The sequence below is a fragment of the Rhincodon typus genome, chromosome 2 (genome assembly GCF_021869965.1).
Source record: "Rhincodon typus isolate 14 chromosome 2, sRhiTyp1.1, whole genome shotgun sequence".
In the NCBI taxonomy this organism is placed as follows: domain Eukaryota; kingdom Metazoa; phylum Chordata; class Chondrichthyes; order Orectolobiformes; family Rhincodontidae; genus Rhincodon; species Rhincodon typus.
In genome coordinates this window covers 83,715,706-83,738,862 of record NC_063333.1, presented here as the reverse complement: position 1 = coordinate 83,738,862, position 23,157 = coordinate 83,715,706, and the positions used below count along the sequence as shown (strand labels likewise).

The 23,157-nt window shown below is 40.4% G+C and overlaps 2 protein-coding genes across 2 annotated transcripts in view; one reads left to right on the top strand and one right to left on the bottom strand.

Annotated features, from left to right (window-relative positions):
- The window catches only part of LOC109931812 (histone deacetylase 9-like), a 948,406-nt gene that overhangs the window by 87,317 nt on the left and 837,932 nt on the right, over positions 1–23,157 (top strand). The gene's annotated exons all lie outside the window — the stretch shown is intronic.
- LOC109937399 (sorting nexin-13-like) overlaps positions 1–23,157 on the bottom strand; it is a 93,971-nt gene that overhangs the window by 17,292 nt on the left and 53,522 nt on the right. The window contains exons 5-6 of the mRNA XM_048617100.1: positions 14,913–15,034; positions 8,193–8,311 (exon numbers count right to left, since the gene is read on the bottom strand). Coding sequence (XP_048473057.1) covers positions 8,193–8,311; positions 14,913–15,034 — 241 coding nt within the window. The remainder of the gene's footprint in view (positions 1–8,192; positions 8,312–14,912; positions 15,035–23,157) is intronic.

The window sequence follows — 23,157 nt, the reverse complement described above, 5'->3', positions numbered from 1 at the left end:
TGTATTTCAACTCCACCTACCTGTGTCGCTCCATCTCTTTTTACATCCTTGTTTTGGAAAATAATTATAGATCTCAGATTGAAAGTTACTCAAGCCAGCAAACACCCTTGCTTTCTGTGGGAGAGGTTTCCTCACTTTCATCATCCTTTGCACAAAGAACTATTTCCTAACTTCTACCTTGCGAATTTAAGGTGGTGTCCCTTACCCATGATGACAGAAAGAAAATCCCCATCTAATGCATCAATTCCTTTCAAATTCTAAAAAAAATTAAACAAAACCTTGACATTACCTATTGGAGGAAATACAAGTTTAGTTTACATACTCTTTGGGTTTGTGTTAACATTCTGGTGAATTTATGCTACACTTCCAGAGTCAACGTATCAGAGTCCATAATGCACAAGGCACTCCAGATATAGTCTAACTGGTGTTTGTATAGCTGCAGCAAAATTTCTCCCCTTTATATACAAATCCTCTGGCCACAGATACTAAATTCCAGTTGGACTTTGGATGGTTTTCTAAGACACGAACTATATTTTAATGATCTTTGCACAAAGATCCCTAGATATATCTGCATCTCTACTTTTCCCAGATGTTCATCTCCCAAACCTTCAGGTTTTGATACAAAATAGCTGATCTCACACTTAAATGCACTGAAATCAATTTGCCACAGTTCTTCCCCATCATTCAAGCCATTAACGTTTCTTTTTAATTGTAAGTTCTCAGGCACTCTACTTCCTATATCACTGGTTTGTCTGTATTAAGCATTATAGAAAGGACAAGTATTTTATTGATTAAACGTGAAGCATTTCCTTCTCCACGATGCTGCCCAAACTATGGAGAACTTCCAGTTTGTTTATAAATTTAGAAATTTCATGTTTTTGCATGAGATTGAAAATGTTCAGTTTTCTGCTGAGACAGGTATAGGTACAGGTATAGGTATATTTCCAAGTTTCTAAATAGCACCGAGTACCTATGAAATAGGCAACCAATTCAACAGCAATTAAGTATTATGTATTCAACATTGATGCCAACAAAAATTTTCCTCCAAGAGGTTGGCTACACTAGAGTTTACACTCATGTATAACATTAAGTCATATCTCTTCTTTCCTCCCCTCCCTCTGCTCCAAGTAGGAAAACATGGCCTTATGCCTTAAATGCTACTGAGGCAAACTTGCTTACCCACAAAGAAATCATTGACAAATCAAATCAAGAGGATTATTTGTTAACAACATTATTCTTAAGATGTCATTGAACTAAAGAGCACGTATCAGAAATAATGATTGTGAGATTTTAATTACTTTAAGCCAAGTTAAACAATTGAGCATTATTTAGGAAAACCAAAAGAGCTGCAGATGCTGTAAATCAGGAACAAAAACAAAGTTGCTGGAAAAGCTCAGCAGGTCTGGCAGCATCTGTGAAGGAAAAAACAGAGTTAACATTTCGGGTCTGGTGACCCTTCCTCAAAACGGGCATTATTTAAGGATGGAAAAAGATACATTCAAGAAAACCACAAAGTAAAATAAAGTGAACTGAAAAATACCAGTCATTTTCCTGTGTTATTCACACACAGAGGTGACAGCAAGGCTATTTCTCTGACTGACGGCAATAATCAGACAAATCTTTCAATTTCTATAACATTCAAGTAATTCTATTACAGGGCTTCCCCCTTGTTCTAAGACTGCTCAGGTGAAAATCTACCATGGCAAATTCATTTTAATAACACAATTGCTCTTGTTGGAGAAGAGACTGCTGAAAGGAAATCAAATAAAAGGTGTTCAAATCATTGAGTTCAGTTAGAGGAGGGAGGGAGAAACTCTCCCACTGGCAAAAGAGTCAAGAATCAAAGAACACAAGAAATAACCTCTTAGTCCATGAGAGATTAAAAAGGACATGGCTAACCTTGGACTTCAAATCTGCTTTTCCACAACTCGGACAGAATATTCACCTTTCCAAGCCTCAAATACATTTAACAATGGCACATTGGAATTCTCTGCCTCAGAGAGTTGTGAATGATTCAAAACTCTAAGTGAAATTATTTACAAGTTTTGCACCTTTTAAAAATAGCCATTTCTATTTTTACAACTGAAGTGAATAGCTTCATAAATCTGCACATTAAGTGGGCAGCAGAAAGGCAGGTGACATATAGTGTGTCTATATTTGTTTGCTGCCTATCTCCCTACATAGAGTTCCATCTAGTTTTGTACCATTAGCAAACCTAAATACACTAATCTGTGTCTCTTCATTTAGATATTTTCTATTCAGTCTGTTCAGAGGGATTTTTTTTTAAAAACACATCTGGAGCAAGTGCACTTGAACCTGAGCCTCTTGGGTCAGAGGTAGGAACACTACCTTTTCATCACAAGAGCCCCTGTGTCTCTCATCCCAGTCATTATCATTGATCGTAACAGCTGATGTAACAGCAGGGATCACTGCACCACTTCACTGGTCAATCTACCAACTTGAAAATGCCCCAGTTATATCCAGTCTGCTTGCCGTCTTTTAACCAATCTTCTATCCATGCTAAATATTACCCCCCAGCTCTGTGGGCCTGTATCTTGCCTCTTCAACTTTTGTGTACCCCTTTCTGGATGCCTTTTGGAAATCCAACTGTATCACATCTACTGGTTCCTCTTCCTCTTCCCCATTAGTTACATCCTTAGACTCCAATAATTTTGTCAAATGGGGCTTCCCTTTTGTAAAATGAGTTTATTTTCTCTAATCATATTTAGTGCATTGTTAAAACTTTCTTCGTAATACATTCCAGCATTTTTCAATTGACTGATATTGAGTGAACAAGACTGTAGTTCCCAGTCATCCCTCTCCCTCCTTTCATGATAGGCAATGTTACATACAACCTCAAATCGGAGGGATTACTGATGAATGTTAAATTTTGAAAAGTCTTGGTCAGCACATTTACTATCACAGAGGATACCTCTTTTAGAATACCAGGGTGTAGATCACAAGAACACAAGAACTAGGAGCAGGAATAGGCCGTCTGGCCCCTCGAGCCTGCTCCACCATTCAATAAGATCATGGCTGATCCTTTCGTGGACTCAGATCCACTAAACCGCATTCTCACCGTATCCCTTAATTCCTTTATTGTTCAAAAAAAAAATCTACCTTTTTTCTTTAAAAGCGTTTACTGAAGTAGCGTCAACTACTTCACTGGGCAAGGAATTCCATAGATTAACAACCCTCTGGGTGAAGAAATTCCTTCTCAGTTCAGTCCTAAATCTGCTCCCTCTAATCTTGAGGCTATGCCCCCTTGTCCTAGTTTCACCTGCTAGTGGAAACATCCTCTCTACTTCTATCTTATTTATTCCCTTCATAATTTTATATGTTTCTATAAGATTCCCCCCTCAATCTTCTGAATTCCAATGAATATAATCCCAATCTACTCAGTCTCTCCTCATAAGCCAACCCCCTCAACTCCGGAATCAACCTCGTGAACCTCCTTTGCACCCCCTCCAGTGCCAGTACATCCTTTCTCAAGTAAGGAGACCACAGTACTCCAGGTGTGGCCTCACCAGCACCTTGTACAGCTGCAACATAACCTCTCTGCTTTTTATTTCAATCCCTTCAGCAATGAAGGACAAAATTCCATTTGCCTCCCTAATTACTTGTTGTACCTGCAGAGCTACCTTCTGTGATTCAGGCACAAGGACACCCAGGTCCCTCTGCATAGCAGCATGCTGCAACTTTTTACCATTCAAGTAATAATCCTTTTTACTATTACTCCTACCAAAATGTATCACTTCACATTTATTTACATTGTATTCCATCTGCTAGACCTTTGCCCACTCACTCAATGTATCTATGTTCCTCTGCAAAGTTTCACAGTCCTCTGCACACTTTGCTTTGCCACTCATCTTAGTGTCATCTGCAAACTTTGACACCCTACACGTGGTCCCCAGCTCCAAGTCATCTATATAAATTGTAAATAATTGCGGTCCCAACACCGATCCCTGAGGCACACCACTAGTCACTGACTGCCAGCTAGAATAGCACTCATTTATCCCCACTCTTTGCTTCCTGTTAGTCAACCAATCCTCTATCTATGCTAATACTTTACCCTTAATGCCATGCATCCTTATCTTATGCAGTAGCCTTTTGTGCGGCACCTTGTCAAAGGCCTTTTGGAAGTCTAGGTACACCACATCCACTGGGTTCCCATTGTCCACCTCACTCGTAATATCTTCATAGAATTCCAAAAGATTTGTCAAGCATGACCTGCCCTTCATGAACCCATGCTGCGTTTGCCCAACGGGACAATTTCTATCAAGATGCCTTGCTATTTCTTCCTTGATAATAAACTCAAGCATCTTCCCCACTACAGAGGTTAAGCTAACCGGTCTATAATTCGCCATCTTTTGTCTACTTCCCTTTTTAAAACAGTGGCGTCACATTTGCTGTTTTCCAATCTGCTGGGACTGCCCCAGAGTCCAGCGAGTTTTGGAAAATTACCGCCAGTGCACCTGCTATTTCTCCCGCCATCTCTTTTAGTACCCTGGGATGCATTCCATCAGGGCCAGGAGACTTATCAATCCTTAGTTCCATTAGCTTGCCCAACACTACCTCTTCCGTAATTATGATTGTTTCCAGGTCCTCACCTACCTTTGTCTCTTTGTCTATTACTGGCATGTTATTAGAGTCCTCCACTGTGAAGACCAATACAAAATACCTGTTCAATGCCTCGGCCATTTCATCATATCCCATAACTAAATTCCCCTTCTCCTGCTCTAAAGGGCCAATGTTTACTTTAGCCACTCTTTTTCGTTTTATATATTTATAGAAACTTTTGCTATCTGTCTTTGTATTCTGTGCTAGTTTTTTCTCATGTTCTATCTCACTTTTCCTTATAGCTTTTTTTGTGGCTTTCTGTTGACCTTTAAAGTTTTCCCAATCTTCTAGTTTCATGCTGTTTTTGGCCACTTTGTATGCCTTCTCTTTCAATTTGATAGCCTCCCTTATTTCTTTAGACACCCATGGCAGATTACCCCTTTTCTTACAGTCCTTCCTTTTCATTGGAATATACTTTTGCTGAGATCATCATGTTCTGGATTTGTCAGATTTTAGTCCCTTGTGTTTGTGCAATACTTTTTCTCCATTGGTACCGATTACCTTAATGTCTTCATTCTTTTTAGTTCCTAGGTACGTAACCTGCCCGATTTCTCAATAGAAGGCAAAATATTTATTCAATGCCTTTGGTGATTTCATCATTCCCCACGATAATTTCTCTAGTCACTAGTTGTAACAGAAGAATGTTTTGTTATTTATTCTCTTCCTCCGTTCGTAAAGTTCTTACAATCTGTTTTCAGATTTCTGTTCTGTTTCTATTTTTGATTTTTTTATTATTTTACCCTCGTCAACTTTTTGTTGGCCTTTGATTGGTTTCTGAAACACTCCCAATTCGAAGACACTACTGTTCTTTGCAACATTATAAATCTCTGTTCATAAATTTAGTACTATCCTTAGCTTTGAGTGAGCCATAGATGGGTCTTTCTTGTTGGCTTTCTTTTCCCCCTAATGGGACACAGTTTCGTTGAACATTTTACGTTTTTCCCATTGTTCATTTATCACCATACTTCTTAGCCTATTCACCCCAACAATCTTAACCAGATCTCCCCTTATATCTATCTGATTCTGTTTAAGATTCTTGCATGTAACTGGAGATATATCACCAAATTTACCATGTAATGAATGGCATTATGATTACAAATTCCAACTATTTTACTACAACTTTACTAATTACCACTGCCTCATTACACAATACTGGATTAGAGATAGTTTTATTGCTAGTTGGTTCCACAATGTTTTACACCAAAAACTGTAAAGAAGAAAGGACATTGCACAGTCATCTCCTAGACCACTCTTGCCAATTTCACTGTAAAAGTCTATGAAGAGCAAAGTCTCATGCAATGATTGCATTACCTTTGTGAAAAGTACAGATTTTTAAAATATTTAATTATATAACTACCATTAGGAGGCCTATAAATTACTCCCATCAGCTATTTCTGAATCTTGCCATTCCTAATTTCTACTGATATAGATTCTACTTCAGAATTTTGTGAAGCCAAACCCTCTCTCACTAATGTGTTCATGTCAACCTTTACTCCCAGGGGTGTCCCTCCTTTTTTGCCATTCTATCCTTATAAAACACTGTAACAATGAATATGCATTTTCCAACTTTGGTCAACTGGCAACTAGGTCTCTGTAACGGTGTTTAAATCTAAACCATTTACCTTTATTTGCATACTAATTCATCTATCTTTTTGCAGGCATTTCATGCATTCAGATAAAGGACCTTGAATTTTTTTTTTTTAAAACTTCCATTTCTTTCAATTACCTTACTCATGACGCAAAATTTACACTGTACTCTGTCCTCTCCTGTCCGACTCTTCCTACCTAGGATTTTGCATTACTGAAGGCAATTTGAAGTGAGAGTTGAGTCTCATCAATAAAGAGCTCAAAAAAATACAGGAGGTGAAAAATCTAAAATAAGCATTTTTTTTTCCATTCACTTCTGCTGCAGGATATCCAAGTGAGTTCAATGGCAGAGTCAGTTGCTAGTTAAATACTCTTATTGCAGCACTTTTAAAGATAACTGAAGTCAGTTCTCAATACTCCGCATCTGCTTGCGCAGTCTCAATACCTGGGCAAATGACAATGAAATTCCTTTATGACCTGTACCTAATAAATCTTCCATTCAAAGATGAGCCAAGATTTTAAAAATTGGTCAAAACTAATGTGCTGTCTCCTAAAAATATTGGCTCACATTTAAGATCTGCCCAAAACTGGTCAATTCCAAATTCAATCTTCTCTCATTTCCCTATTGGTGGTCAACCAGCATGGGATTGTGAGTACACAAGTAGATTTCAGGTCGGATCAGCTCAAAATACAACATTTAAGGCAAATACAAAAATCAAAATTTAAATCACACTAATTTTAAGAAAGAAAAATAGCTACAGACTTCCAAATCAGATTTCAAGTGTTTAGCAGAGTGAACTTTCCCAGAACATTTCATCCTTCTCACTTATGTATATGAAGCATCGCTACTTTTCACTATCACTAACAGTGCTTTTAGCAAACAGTCTACAGTTGCTTCTAGTTTACAGTGGGTTCTCCCACACCCCCACCTCATCAAGTAATAAATTGGAATTTCAGACAGCTTCTTAAATCTGCCACAGTAAATCCCATTTTGCTGATTGTTCTTTTCCCAGCTGAAATTAGACAAAACTCCCTCATTCTTAGATTATAGCAGGATGTATTTCTATAACTGGAAATGGTCTTCCTCCCACATTGGGCTGTGGCCGCTTTAAAGCCAAACACAGTCTTTTCAACCTGCTGACAATGCAGAATTATCTGTGAAATTTATTGAATAGGTGGAGTAATCACGTGATCTCAAAATGGCTTCCTCTGCCTTCTTAAACTTGGGGACATGCGAGGTTAATGCACTGTGTTCAGGTAGAACAGTTATTTTGCTGCTGTTGATTCCAAATTTTCTTTCGTCTTAGAAGTGAAGATATAGATTAGAGTATTACTGTTTACTATCAGCTATCCATATTTATGGGATTTCAGAAGAGTGAAAGATTAATCACAGCAAATATAAGACTGCTGCCACTGCCACCAAGCATAAATACTTCATGCTCTTTTCATTAGTAAAGTAATCCAAGCCTTTCTTCGAACTCTTAACAATCAAACTTTGAGACTTGGTGTCAGGCAGACTTCAGAACAGTCATATGACTCCCCTCATTTACTCTTTAAAATTTAAAGCTACCGTTCCAAAACATCAATTTTAAATTTCCAATTGTTACATATTTTATATTGTCAGCAAACTTTGATGTATTCCTCTTGGTCTATCCACATAAGCCATTATGATTGATTGTAAGTAACTGAAATCTGATCCTTGCAGCCTATTTGAAAATACCCCATTTATTGCTAACCTTCTCATCAGTTAACCAATCCTCCATCTATGCTAACATATTACCCTGTTAATCCAGAAGCAAATCATACATGTCCTATTCTAAAAGGAGCTGAAACGTAGATACAGCTTGAGCCCAGATATCCATGCACCCAGGTTATCTCTGCACAAAAGGAAAAACAGACACACAACCAAAATAACAGAGGAATAGAAAAGACCAAACCCATGCAGCTCAAAATAAAAATCAGTTGGCTTGATAACTATTTCATACCTTTTTTTTGCCTCGAGTCTTCTATCCTTTGTTGAGTTTTCCTAAATACATGAAGGTGTGCAGCAAAGTCATTTACCAACCGTGTAGTAAAGTACGGTTGCCAGTCTACCTCCTTTGACCTGTTAATTAGTAACAACAGACAATGAAACGGAAACCATAACATGATACAGAACATTTTCCAAAACTGTGATAACGATTTTTTTTTTAATGAAACTAGAAATGTTTTTGTCCTGTATTTACCAGTTCTCGTGGTATTAACTTTCCTCAGACTAATTCTCTACTGTAACTTGGTTAAGAGGGGGACAGGATTGGCTGCTCAATGTTCCAGGGTTTTGTTGTTTTAGATAAGATAGATAGGAAAGTAAAAGAGGTGGAGGAGTTGCATTACTAATCAGAGAGAACGTCACATCTGCACTCAGACAGGACATAATGGAGGGCTCATCCACTGAGGCAACATGGGTAGAGCTCAAAAATAAGATGGGTGCAATCAGTCTGATGGAGGGGTCTATAGTATAACGCTAACAGCCACCGAGACATTGAGGAACAAACATGTAGGCAGATTATGGAAAGATGCAATAACAACAGAGTTGTCATAATGGGTGACTTTAACTTCCCCGATATTGACTGGGACTCCCTTAAAGCAAGAGGTCAGATGGGGCAGAATTTGTTAAGTGCATCTAAGAGGGTTTCTTGAAACAGTATGTGCTAAGTCCAACTGAAAGGGCCATACCAGACCTTGTATTGGATAATGAGCCTAGCTAGGTGACTGACTTAATGGGAGAGCATTTTGGAAACAGTGATCACAACTCCTTAAGTTTTAAGATAGCTACAAATAAGGATAAGTCAAGACTTTGCAGGAAGGCATTAAACTGGGGGAAGGCAAATTGATCAAAAGCAACAAGATCTGGACAATATCCAGGCTGCGCTGACAAGTGACAAGTGACACTCGCACGACACAAATGCCAGGCTATGACCATCTCCAATAAGAGACAATCTAACTGTTGTCCCTTGACATTCAATGGTGTTACCATCATTGAATCCCCCACTATCAACATCCTGGGGATTATCATTGACCAGAGACTCAACTAGACTCACCACATTAACACAATGGCTACAAGAGCAGGTCTGAAGCTAGGAATACTAGCGAGTAACTAACCTCCTGACTCCTCAAAGCGTGTCCACCATCTACGAGGCACAAGTCAGGAGTGTGATGGGATACTCCCCACTTGCCTGGAAGAGTGCAGCCCCAACAACACTCAAGAAGCTTGGCAACATCCAGAACAAAGCAGCCCGCTTGATTGGCACTTCATCCACAAGCTTCCACTCCCTCCACCACCAACGCTCAATAGCAGCATCTAGAAGATGCACTGCAAAAATTCTCCAAAGATTCTCAGCAGCACCTTCCAAACCCATGACCATTTCCATCTAGAAGGACAAGGGCAGCAGACATATGGGAACACCACTACCTCCAAGTTCCCCTCCAAGTCACTCACCATCCTGATTTGTAAATATATCACTGTTCCTTCACTGTTGCTGGGTCAAAATCCTGGAATTCCCTCCCTAACAGCATTGTGGGTCAACCTACGGCAGGAGGACTGCAGCGGTTCAAGAAGGCAGCTCACCACCACTTTCTCGAAGGCAACTAGGGATGGGCAAGAAATGCTGGCCAGCCAGCGATGCCCACATCCCACAAATGAATCGAGAAAAAAAAACATCAAACATCAGGCAGGAGCTAGGAAGTGTTAATTGGGAGGAGCTGTTATTGGGCAATTCCACATTTGACACGTGGGAGTTGTCTAAAGACCTGCTGATCAGAGTTCAGAACCAGCATGTCACAGTAAGGAGGAACGACAAAGATGGCAAGGCAAGAGACCCTGAGACAATGAGGGAGGTTGTGAATTTCGTCAAAAATGAAAAAAAAAGGCAGATATAAGATTTAGGAAGCTAAAACTGGACAGGGACCATGAGGAATATAAAGAAAGCAGGCAAGATTTCAAGCAGGTAATTAGGAGAGCAAGAAGGGGCCATGAAATAACCTTGGTAAGTAGGGTTAAAGAGAATCCCAAGGCATTTTATACATACATTAAAAATACGAGGATAACTGGGGAAGAGGGTAGAACCACTCAAGGATAAAGGAGGGAACTTGTGCTTGGAAGCAGAGGACGTGAGCAAGATCCTAAATGAGTACTTTGCATCAGTATTCACCCAGGAGAAGGATACGGAGGATAGTGAGATTTGTGTGGAACATACTGATGTGCTAGGGCATTTTGAGATCAAGGAAGAAGTGGTGTTGGGTCTCTTGAAGAGCATTAAGGTGGATAAGTCCCCAGGGCTCAAAAGGTATCTACTCCAGGTTATTGATAGAGGCAAGAAAATAAAGAGATTGCTGGGGCCTTGACCAAGATTTTTAAATTCTCGTTAGCCACTGGAGAGGTCCCAGAGGACTGGCGAGCAGCTAAAATTGTTCCTGTTTAAAAAGGGAAATAGGGATAATCCAGGAAACTACAGACCAGTGAGTCTCACATCAGTGGCTGGGAAGCTATTGGAGAGAATTCTTTGGATTAGGATTTATACACATTGTCCCTAATTACTGCAAGGCAGGTTATGTGTTATTAATTTGACTGAATTTTTGAGGAGGTGACAAAGGTGATTGATGAGCGCAGAGCAGTGGATATTATCTGCATGGATTTTAGTAGGGCTTTCGACAAGGTCCTTCATCCAAAAGATTAAGATGCCTGGGATCCATGGTGACTTGGCCCTGTGGATTCAGAATTGGCTTGCTCACAGAAGGCAGAGGACAGTGGTGAAAGGTGTCCTTCTGGCTGGAGGTCCATGACTAGTTGTGTTCTGCAGGGATCCATACCAGGACCTCTGCTGTTTCTGATATATATAAATGACTTGGATGAAAATGTAGATGGGTGGGTTACTAAGTTTGCAGATGATACAAAGATGGGTAATGTTGTGGATAGTGTAGAGGATTGTAAAAGGGTACAGTGGGATATAGATCAGTTGCTGTTATGGGCAGAGAAATGGCAGATGAAGTTTAATCTGGGTAAGCATGAGGTGCTGCACTTTGGGAGATGAAATGTTAAGGAAAAGTATATACTTAATGGCAGGACCCTAAACAGCATTGATGTACAGAGGAATCTTGCGGTTCAAGTCCATAGCTCCCTGAAAGTGGTCACACCAGGTGGTAAAGACGACAAATGGCATGCTTGCCTTTTGGTCAGGGAAGTGAATACAAGTGTCAGGGTGTCATGCTGCAGCTTTAAGACTTTGTTTAGGCCACACTTCAGGAGAATTGTGTTCACTTCTGGTCGCCACATTATAGGAAGGATGTAGAACTTTGGAGAGTTGCTGAAGAGGTTTACCAGGATGCTGCCTGGAATAGAGGCTATGAGCTACAAGGAGGGGCAAGAAAAAACTCGGGTTGTTTTCTCTGGAGCGGAGACTTGATAGAAGTCCGTAAAATTATGAGATGCACAGATAAATTCTGACTGGCAACCCTTTTCAACCCTGGTGGGGGGGAAAATGTCTAATACAGGGGGCATGCATTTAAGGTGAGAGGGGGAAAGTTCAAAGGAGATGTGAGGGGCAAGTTTTTATTTAAACACAGAGTGGTAGGAGTCTGGAATGCACTGCTGGGGTGGTGGTAGAGGCAGATATAATAGGAGCGTTGAAGGGACTTTTTAAGTAAGCACATGAATATGCAAGGAATGAAGGGATATGGACCAAGGGCAGGCAGAAGGGATTAGTTTAATTTGGCATAATATTCAGCGTAACATTGTGTGTTGAAGGGCCCGCTCCTGTGCTGTACTGTTCTATGTTCTAACTAATTGTTCTGATGAAGTTGCTTACAGCTGTGTCGAATTTTGGCAAATTAAGAAATAATTTATTATCTCTAGTGGCTGATTTGGTAACCAGAAGATGCTGATTTAAACATTATTAGCAAATTAAAGAACCAGAGAAGAGGTGAGGAAAAGTAGTTATCTGCTAAAATTTGTTTTAATCTGATAAGCACTATCCAAAAAGGTTGGCGGAAGCAAATTTAGTAACACTAAGGGACTCAGTGAAGGCTCAGAACCAAAGTGGAAGGGGGTGTGCCAAATGTATCAAATGTGTACTTTGTATTTGTCCTCATAATGTAAGCAGATAATGCAAAAGTTAAATTGAAAATGGAAAATAAAATTAGTGGATAGCATAGTAACAGGGAAGGTTAATAAAAGTATCATTCATAAAAGCTGATAAGTCACCGGGTCCACAAAAAATTAATCTAAGTTGCTGAAAGAAATGATTTTACACAAGGGTTGAGAATTGGTTGACAGGCAAGAAATAAAGAATGGGAATAAATAAGTCTTTCTTCAGATTGCAGAAGGTGACGAGTGGTTTATCACAGGGGACACTGCTTGGGCCCAGCCATTCATGAATTATACAGATATAAATGAAATGAATTAGATGAGGAAACTAAATGCACTATTCCCAAGTTTGCTGACAACACAAAATGAGGTGGGATTGAGAGTTGTGAGGAAAATGCAAGGAGGTTTCAGGGCAATTGAGATGAACTGAGTGTGTAGGCAAACATTTGAGATATTGAAGGCATCAAGGAGTATGGAAAGAAACTGAGAAGATGATGTTGAGCTATTGGATCAGCTATGATCATATTGAATGGCTGAGCAGATCCAAAGGACTAGATGGTCTACTCCTTGGCCTAGTTTCTAAGCTTTCAGGGTCATTAACAATTTTGATTTTGGAATCAAAATATAATTGCTACGTTTGGGGATTGGTCAGCCCTGAAGACTGCAACAAATTACAGGAGGGAACTAACAAGGTTGCATAATGGGTAATTGGTAAACGAAGTTCAATCAAGAAAGAAGATATATTTTAGTAGAAAAAGGAGGTGGCCACATGTTGTGCAAGTCTTGGTAAAGGGACAAGAATCTCAGAGTACACATATATCAAATCAATAAAAAAAATGGGCCACAGGTTAACAAAGCAACCACAGTACACCAGTTTTAATTTCAAAGAGTTTTGGAAAATAGGGAAGATATGCTGAATCTCGTTCAGGCAGATGTAAAAAGGACTGCAAGAAATTCTAGTTGCTATATTACCAAAGAATTAAAAATATCAAAAGGTGCAGAGAAATTCTACCAGAAATGCACGGGTATACATTTTAAGAAAGGATTGAAGGCTAGCTCAACTCTTGGGAGGACCAAAAAGGCTGATAGGTGACCAAGGGGTTTTGATAAAGTAGATATAGGAAGAATGGTGCCCACAGTGGGAACAGAATAGCTAGAGGCTATGAATATAAAGACAGCCCCTGGGTTGCGAAGGTTCCATTCTGAAGTCCGCTTGCAAGTTGATTTGTATGCAGGACAGTTTAAAAAAAAAAGGAACTGTTCATAAGGTAGTTACCAGAATATCTAACAGGTACCTCAAAAGAAACTTTACATAAAAAAAGAGTAAATGTTGCTCCTACAGGGAGTGGTTAAAGCAAATGCTCCTACATCAAATGTTCTTACTCTTACTCCCTAATTTGTAAGATCATATGTTCAAATAGTACAGATGCAGGCTAAGTGGATTAAACATAGTAAATGCAGGGCTAGGGGCTGGATCTGGGTGGGATGCTCTATAGAGGGTCTATGCAGACTCAATGGATCCAATGGCCTCTTTGCACACTGTTGGGATTTTATGAATCTATGGCCTGTTTGGAACAAACAAGTTATCGATCATGCCCAACTAGCCCAAGCTTGTAAAACTCAACAATATCCAACATCAGATGATAATTCACAAATTGACAAGATGTGCTGTATAATTTGTTGTGTGTGAAGAGTGATGCCAACAGCCAATTTAGGACCAATTGTCATAGAAGTTTCTTATATTTATACACAGGGTCTGGTCCTTTGCAGACAGAAAAGACATAGACATGCAATGCACTTGCATCAACTCAACAAAATATGAGAAAGCTGTTCGCTAGTCATTTGACAGCAATACCTTAATCTATACAAATCAGTCAGTCTGCCTGGTTTAAAATTTAAGCAAAGCCTGGGTGTTAAATACCAATTGTCAATAACTTGTACATTTTCCATGGCAAATCGCCAACTGAGCAGTCTACCTGTCAAGCAATTAGCACCATCTTCTCATACAGTATAATTGTTAGTCTAAATTGGTGTTCTTGTGAATTTGTCTTGATGAATGCAAGATTAAAAACATTGACAAAATGTGCCCTGTATCATCAATTCAAATTCTGTGCTACCAAATAACTAAATATTCACTTGTTATGATGGAAGCAGAGATAATCAAGGATTACAAAAGCAAATTAAGTGGGCATTTAGAGAAAATAAATTTGCAGGATCCACCGATAGAGAGGGGGAATAGGATTAACTGGATTGCCCTACACAGAGTGTATGGATCTGATGGGGATAAATGGCCACCTGATATTTTGTAATGATTCTTGAGAAAGCTTTTTTTTATATAAAGTGACCACAAGAAAAGGACCAATATTTCTTAATAGAAGGAACCTGAACTTAGTACTGGAATTTAGCCCTGAACATGCTGTTTATGGCCTATTTACTATGCTTCAATACTGAAAATTCACCTGTCTGCTACTGTACAATACTCTGCAAAGCAAAACAATACTTTTCACTGTAACTTGCTACATGTGACAATAATCAAATCATACGCCTTTCTACTACAGAATAGTTTCAAATAAATCCAATTTACCTTGTGGCAAACTGAACGAGTGCATTTTGTATAGTTTTTCTGACTTCGAGTAAAAAAGACTCATCATCACTTAGAGTATAATACCAGTACTGGATATAGTCCCTTAGTGCAAACTGGATGACCTGAAAATGGAGAGAGTGTATGCTCACTTATCTTTTATGGCTTTACTACATGGTGCTAGAACAATTCAAGCAAAACAATTTAAGCAGTTAATACTAATTCTCATTATGCATGTCTTGCAAATTCATTGTTATATGAAATAATACATATGATATTAATATATTTACTTCACAGAAAACAAATAATATTCTAAGTTAACACCAACACTTCTGAAAACTATAGATAACAATATATTCAAACAAATGTAACAGAATTGTAGCAAAAAGTATACTACATAAGTACACCTCAAAACGGATAGGGAAAACCATCACACTTCTATCATTTCACAAGGGTGCTTCAGTGTTTCAGGGGAAGTTGATCTTCAAATAAAATCTGGTACTCCCAACCGTCTTTCACAATCTTACACTTCTGACAATTTCAATTCTGCCCAATACTTTAAGAAATATTGTACTCTATTTTGCACTTGATCCCACAACTTATGTTTCATGGGCAATGCTATGACTAACTGAGCCAAGAAGACAGTGAGGAAGGAGGGCTCCTGTGGCTCAGTGCTAGTGTCCCTACCTTTGGCCAAGGAGGTCTGGATTCAAGCCCCACCCGCTACAAGAGTATGTCATAGCACGTCTGAACAGGTTGTCTAAAATAACTGAAGATATTTTCTAACTAACCTGCTCGAGGATGAACTAACTGTACTGAGGAAGGTCATTGATGAAGCAGCCGAAGATAGTTGGGCATAGAACATTACCAAGAGGAAGTTGCTCTTTTGTGGTGCAGCCACAGTGTTCCTACCTTTGAGTCAGGAGGCCTGTGCTGAGGTCTCACATGCTTTGGAAGTGTGCAATTACATCCCTCTATCATTATCTCGATAAAAGAATTATGATAAATTTGTCAGGGGTGATTTCCCCTTCATGAAGTGATACGGATTGTGCTTGGTCATCTTATATATTTCTAAATGCTCCACAATTATATCCTTTATAATAGGCTAACATTTTCCCTAGAGCAGACGTTAAGCTAACTTGCCTATAGTTATCACTGTTTTCACTACTCTTTTTGAGTAAGCATGTTACACTGCAGTTTTGCAATCTTCCAAGACTTTTCCAGAATCTAAGGATTCTTGGAATATTACTACCTGTGCAGCTACTATCTTCGTAACTAGTTCCTTTAATAACTTCAGATGCAATCCATCAGGTCTGAGGGCTTATCAGCTTTTAATCTCATCAGTTTTCCTGGTATTTTTTCTGTAATGAGTTACTGGATTTATTTACACCCTTACCTTTGCCCCTTAATTTAGTATTACTTTTGCTATTAGTGTATTTTACTGTAAAGTCTAACGCAAAGTATTTATTCAACTCCTCTGCTATTTCCCAGTTCCCATTACTTTCTCCCTATCCTAATTCTGTAAGGGCCTCTCTTTTCCTTTTTTTTTTAAGTTAAATAAGCTCTTGATATTACTTTCAAGTTTACCCTCAAAGTTGCTCTTCATCCTGTTGATTAATTTTTTTAAAAAATAACTTCTGTTGACTTTAGAAGTTTTCTCAATCCTTCTAATGATTAATCTTTGCCACATTGAAAGTAAATATATTCAATCTGATGCCAGCCTGAACTTCCCTGGTCAACCATGGCTGGCTTATCCCCTTCTTAGAATCCATCATTCTCACCAGGATATAGCACTGTAAACTACTTTGTTAAATGTATGCCATGTGTTCCTCAATGCTTTTGCTGCCAAACTCCCTCCCTAATCCACTCCAGCGAGCTCTGACCACATTCCTTTGTACTTACTTTATTTAGGCTCAGCAGAGTTGTTTCCGACCAAAGCTCCTCTCTCTCAAACTGAATGCTAAATTCTACCACGTTATGGCCATTGTTCCTAGGGGATATTTTACTCAGATCATTCATTAAACCTGACTCATTACACACCACCAGATCCACAACTGATTGGATCCACAAAATATTGTTCAAAAACATTATACGAAATACATTATAAATTTTCCCTCATATTACCTCTGCCAATCTACAAAGATGAATAAAGTCACCTACTCCCTTTTTAAAAAAAATGCCCTCATTACTTCACACTTTATTGCCATTCCTACTGTGCAGCTACTATAGGGGTACCTATAGACTACTCTTACCAGTGTTTTCTTCCCTTGGTTATTATTTCCACCAATATGGATTCCATAACTTCTAACCCAAGGTAATTTCTTGCTATCACACTTATCCCATCCCATACTAACAATGCTACCTCACCAACCTTTCCTTCCAGTCATTTTGAAAAGTCACACACCCCTGAATATTTATCTCCCAGCTCTGATCTCCCTGTAACCCCCATGTTGCCACGATGGCTACAAGATCAGAGCTTCCGCTCCAGGTCCTTGATGCTAGAAAAGGCTTGCCACCAGTTTGTTAACTTTCCAAAGACAAAAGTGACATGATGCACTCTGTAAAATCTCCATCATCTCAGCAAAAGTGCTGACAATGGTGTTTCACATGTAAATGAGTTATAACAAAAGCCAAATACCACAGATGCTGGAGATCCTAAGTAAAAAAAGTGCTGTAAAAGTCAGGTCTGACAGCATTCATGGAGAGAGAATCAGAGTTAAAGTTTCAATTCCAGTATTTGTCTTAAGAACAATAATACTGGACTTGAAATGTTAACTCCATTTCTCTCTCCACAGATGCTACCAGACCTGAGTTTCTCCAAACCTTGGTTTTTACACTATAGTTATAAATTAATTTTTCGTGAAATTTCCCTTCCAACACAAAATACACATGCTGCGAAACCATAATTTAAATTAACTTATCACTCTTGGAGTTCAAGATCACCAATGGAACCGAGGGCTGAAAGTGACATTTCAAGATAATGAAATATTGAACTAAGCAACATGCTGCACATCTTACAATGGAAAAACAGTATGGGGAAAAAAAAAAGACCAGTTATAACCACAGACATTTTCCAAGAAAAGTGGCAACTTTTAAGGTGTGGGGCTGGGTGATGGCATTGGTAGGTTTCACTTACAGGTCATGTTCTTTGATTTAACTTAACTGAGGCGATACATTTTGATTTCTGGGTTTTTCCACTACTTAGCTAAGAACAGACATCACCTTTACAGGTGTTGCAAGCAACTCCTATTTAAAAAAGGAACAAATGTAGAAACCGAATCTACAGGAGCCAGTTCCTGTAAGACTGCACGAATAACAGACGCAAAAAGCAAGGGCAGTTGCTAAATTTACATGATGCGGAATTACTTTTGGCTGTGGTCAGCTGCAAGAGGGACATACTTTTCCCCAACTCTGAAGCAGCTCTCATCAAAGCAGAATGGCTGGAGATAGTGCTGAGCAAACGAGAGTATTGTGCCCTAGTCTTGTTAAAAGTTCAGGAAGCAACTGAATGATTTCATTAGCTCAAGAAAAGTGTGTAAGTTTGCTGTTCTGTCTATATCCCGTGAATTAAGCCTACCTCAGCTCCAATCCTAACACTTTGTCTTGCCAAGTGTATTCCTTAACATGACCCAAATTTCAACAGACCCCAAGGTTCACTTTCTACCTTCAAATCTTCCCAATTTATTCAACCACCATTGTCACTCTACCCAATTCAATGCCTAAGTCTTATTAACCCTTACCATATAACTGCACCCATGGGATGAATACAGAACATGTTATGCACAGGCCTGTTTCTTTGTTCCTTATAGCACAGTGTGCGAAGTGCAAGACAGAGAACCCAGAATAGGCTAACACAAATAATTTGGCTTTCAACTGCAGAAAACAATGCAGCAGCATTTCTGAAGAAGGGTCTAGGCCCAAAACATCAGCTTTCCTGCTCCTCTGATGCTGCTAGCCCTGCTGTGTTCATCCAGCTCTACACTTTGGTTATCTCTTAATGCAGCAGAACAATTGTCATTGGTCATGTACAAGGCTAATTCGAAGAGAATGCACAATTACAGGACACACAAGCACTCACTAAAGTACTTACTTTGGAAGAATCAATTCAATGTTATTATTTTTCCCTCTGGTAAATCACATTTCACAGGTAAGCTCAAGAACACAAAGTTCTATACATAGAACATACACTTGACACTACAATTATTTTCAAAGTTCACTCAGTTAGGCAGGGATGAACATTCAGTGTCACTGTTGAGAACTAGAATGCAAAAGGAGCATCAGAAACTTTGAAAGGTAGCAGCAGATCTGCTCCCCCACACTTCACCTTTAGCCTTTCCACTACTGTAAACGATTGAGGCTTGGTCACTGGTGGATTGATGTCAGAAAGTCTTCCTGGTAAGCCAAACAAGTCTCTCATGCAAATCTATCCATCCCCTTTGCACAACTGTGCAGAATTTAGGCGCTACAGATCTATTACCTTAAACAAAACAGCTGATACCATACCATGTCAGGGATCTTCAGCACACCAAACAGCAGCAGCATGGCAACAGAAATGTGGTATGATTCAAGACAGCAATAATGGTGATGGGGAACATAAAACTGGGCACTCTATTTGCAACAATAACAATTTTCACCCTTTTCTCCATAACCGTACCAGAGCCAATACCCAACAAACTGCCTCTTCTCCTAATGTAGAATTTTGCCCCTGTACAGGTGCAGATGCAGCATTTACAGGGAATACAGCAGTCTCTGAACCAAGAGCACAAAGGTTAAAAACACCTCAGCAGTCTGGCAGGAATCTGAGCTCCTGGTCTCTACTTCTGTTGAACACGTTCTGTGTTCACCACATACAAAATAGTAGGAAGTGCAAAAGCAAGCTACTGTAATTGATCAAGAGAACACACGCAAGTGGTTCAAAATTTACCGGTTGGCACCACTTTCACTTCCTGCTCATGATATCCGATACAGAATTTCATGCTTTCACTTGTATTTTCATAGAACAATAGAATCCCTACATATGGAAGTCCACACTGACCCTCCAAAGAACAGCCCACCCAGACCACGTCCCCAGCCCATGCCCATGGCTAATCAACCTAGACTGTACATCTTTAGACTGTGAGAGGAAAGCAGAGCGCCTGGAGGATACCCACGCAGACACAGAGAGAATGTGCAAACTCCATGCAGTCGCCCAAGGGCGGAATTGAAGCTGGTCCCTGGTGCAGTGAGGCAGCAATGCTAACCAGTGAACCATCATACCACCCTGTTGGTAAATGGGCTTAAACATGTGTCTTATCAATCAGACAATGGGTTATGGTAGACATTGGCTGAAGGATTGCGTGGGGAGGAACAAAGTTTGGTGCTGTTGGGAAGACCATGGGATTATATTTGTGATGTTCCTGTGTGCATAACCACTAGCTTAACCTTCAAGCTAGTGGGGGGGGTATCCTTAGCAACAGTCAATGCAGCAGTCTGCTGGTGCATCAATTTTTGCTCCATCCAATTAATTGTTTTCTTTATTTGAAGACCAGTGATAAGCACTTTGTCCTCCTCCACTTGCAATCTTTTCTACTGGATAGTCTTGTGCCCATCCATAATTGCCAAGCTGGAGGGACTGCACTCGCCTAGTTTCTTTCTCATCTAATTACTGGTGGAGAATCACTTGAATAGCTTCACTTCCTATTCCTGCTAGCATTATCTGTATTGTCCCCAAACATCTATCCTTGCCCGCCCCAACCTCTTTCATTTCTCCTCTGCATGCTGCTCCGGTGACATTTGAAAACAGCTACTTTTTAACATGTACAATGGTGCACTCAGCTCTCTCTCACCATGGTCTCTTTCAACTTCTTCAATGACATGAAATTATCAGGCTTCCTGTCTAATATGTAACACTGGTTGAACAGAAAGTTCTCTAATTTGATATTATTAAGATTGAAGTCATTGTCTTTGGTTATCGCTACAGTAATTCCTATTCCTTCATTCCATCTCCCCAGCAACTCAGGTTGCACAAAATTACTCAATTTTGTCATATTCAACCCCAACGCCTCTCTCTCACTTTCTACTTCCACCCCAAGATATACCTCCACTACATTATCTTACAACATAAACATATTGTTAAGACAGTGTATTTGTTTCTCTCACTTCACCCAACCTCACTGCTATCTATGCTGATCTGTTAAGACCTTACACTTTGGTCTAAATTTGATCTTGAACATACCAATGTATTACAGGCAGGTCTCCTTCATTTTTACACATCATTGACTAAAGGTCATCCAAAATTCAGGGGAGAGGGGAGGGAGGGAGTGAGAGAGAGGGGGGGAACAGAGGGGAAGAGAGCGGGCGCAGGGACAGAAGACAAGAGACACGGGGGACAGACAGGGGACGAGGGTAGGCACAGGAGAGGAAGCAGGGGGAGGGAGAGCGAGAGGGAGAGTGAGAGGGAGCAGGAGAGTGAGAGCGAGAGCGAGAGCGAGGAGTAGGACCGAGGGAGAAGGCATGGGAGCAGGGCAGGAAGAGTTCCCAGTTCCCTCTCTGGTTAATTGAAACCTTAAGTGGGCACAGGTGGGTGGGCATGGGGCGCAAAAAGCGGGAGCCAGTGTAAGATTCTTTGTTAGATTACCACAACACTATTTGGACAGTGACTTAACACTTGATGATGTCACACGATATGGCAGCTATCTTTGCTTCCTGCTGAAAAAGAGATATTAACAGAATTCAAACCAGCATTCTAAAGAACGAGAGTTCAACAAATCAAACTAGGAAGCCAAAAGAATCTAACTGCGATATCTTGAACAGGAAAAAATAGAGACTTTTTTGTAAGGTGTAGAGCTGGATGAACACAGCAGGCGAAGCAGCATCAGAGGAGCAGGAAAGCTAACGTTTCGGGTCGAGACCATTCTTCAGAAATGGGGGAGGGGAAGGGGATTCTGAAATAAATAGGGAGAGAGGGGGAGGGGGAGGTGGATAGGAGAAAGATAAAAGGACAAGATAGGTGGAGAGGAGACAGACATTTTTCCCTCCCCACCCTTATCTGCTTTCCGGAGGAACCACTCTCTCCGTGACTCCCTTGTCCGCACCATACTCCCCATCAGCCCCACCACCCCCAGCACTTTTCCCTGCAACCGCAGCAAGTGCTACACCTGCCCCTACACCTCCCCCCTCACCCCCATCCCAGGCCCCAAGAAGACCTTCCACATCAAACAGATGTTCACCTGCACATCTGCTAATGTGGTATACTGTATCCGCTGTTCCCATTATGGCCTCCTCTACATCGGGGAAACCAAGCGGAGGCTTGGGGACCACTTTGCGGAACACCTACGCTCGGTTCACAACAAACAACTACACCTCCCAGTCGCGAACCATTTCAACTCCCCCTCCCACTCCTTGGACGACATGTCCATCCTGGGCCTCCTGCATTGCCACAATGATCCCAACAGAAAGCTGCAGCCTTACCCTCGCATATTTTGCTTGGGTACCCTGCAGCCCAAGGGTATCAATGTGGACTTCACAAGTTTCAAGATCTCTCTTCCCTTGACCACATCCCAAAAACAGCCCAGCTCGTCCCCGCCTCCCTAACCATGCCTCACACTTCAAGCCCCACCCCCCTCTCCCCCCCACTAACCTCATCCCGCCCCCTTGACCTGTCCGTCCTCCCTGGACCGACCTATCCCCTCCCTAACTCCCCACCTACATTCACCTTTACTGGCTCCAACCCCGCCTCTTTGACCTGTCTGTCTCCTCTCCACCTATCTTCTCCTTTATCCATCTTCTATCCGCCTCCCCCTCTCTCCCTATTTATTTCAGAATCGCCTTCCCCTCGCCCATGTCTGAAGGGTCTCGACCAGAAACGTCAGTTTTCCTGCTCCTCTGATGCTGCTTGGCCTGCTGTGTTCATCCAGCTCTATACCTTGTTATGTCAGATTCTCCAGCATCGGCAGTTCCTACTATCTCTAAAACTTTTTTGTAACCTGTTTTATCATTAAGTTTGCCTAAAAAATCCAACTAAGAAGAGCAACTTCAGAACTTTCACAGTTATTGAGAAATCTCTGCTTTTGCAAGATCTTCAATCTAGCTGAAACATCAACTCAAATGAGAAACAGCAGGACTGCAAAGGAGAAAAAAAAAAGTGAAAAAAATTCATATTTATATTTATTGCCTATCTTCACCAGTATCTAACTTTTTGAGACAGATAAGAAAGGCAAGTTGTGAGTGAGTGAGTGAGTGAGTGAGTGAGTGAGTGAGTGAGTGAGTG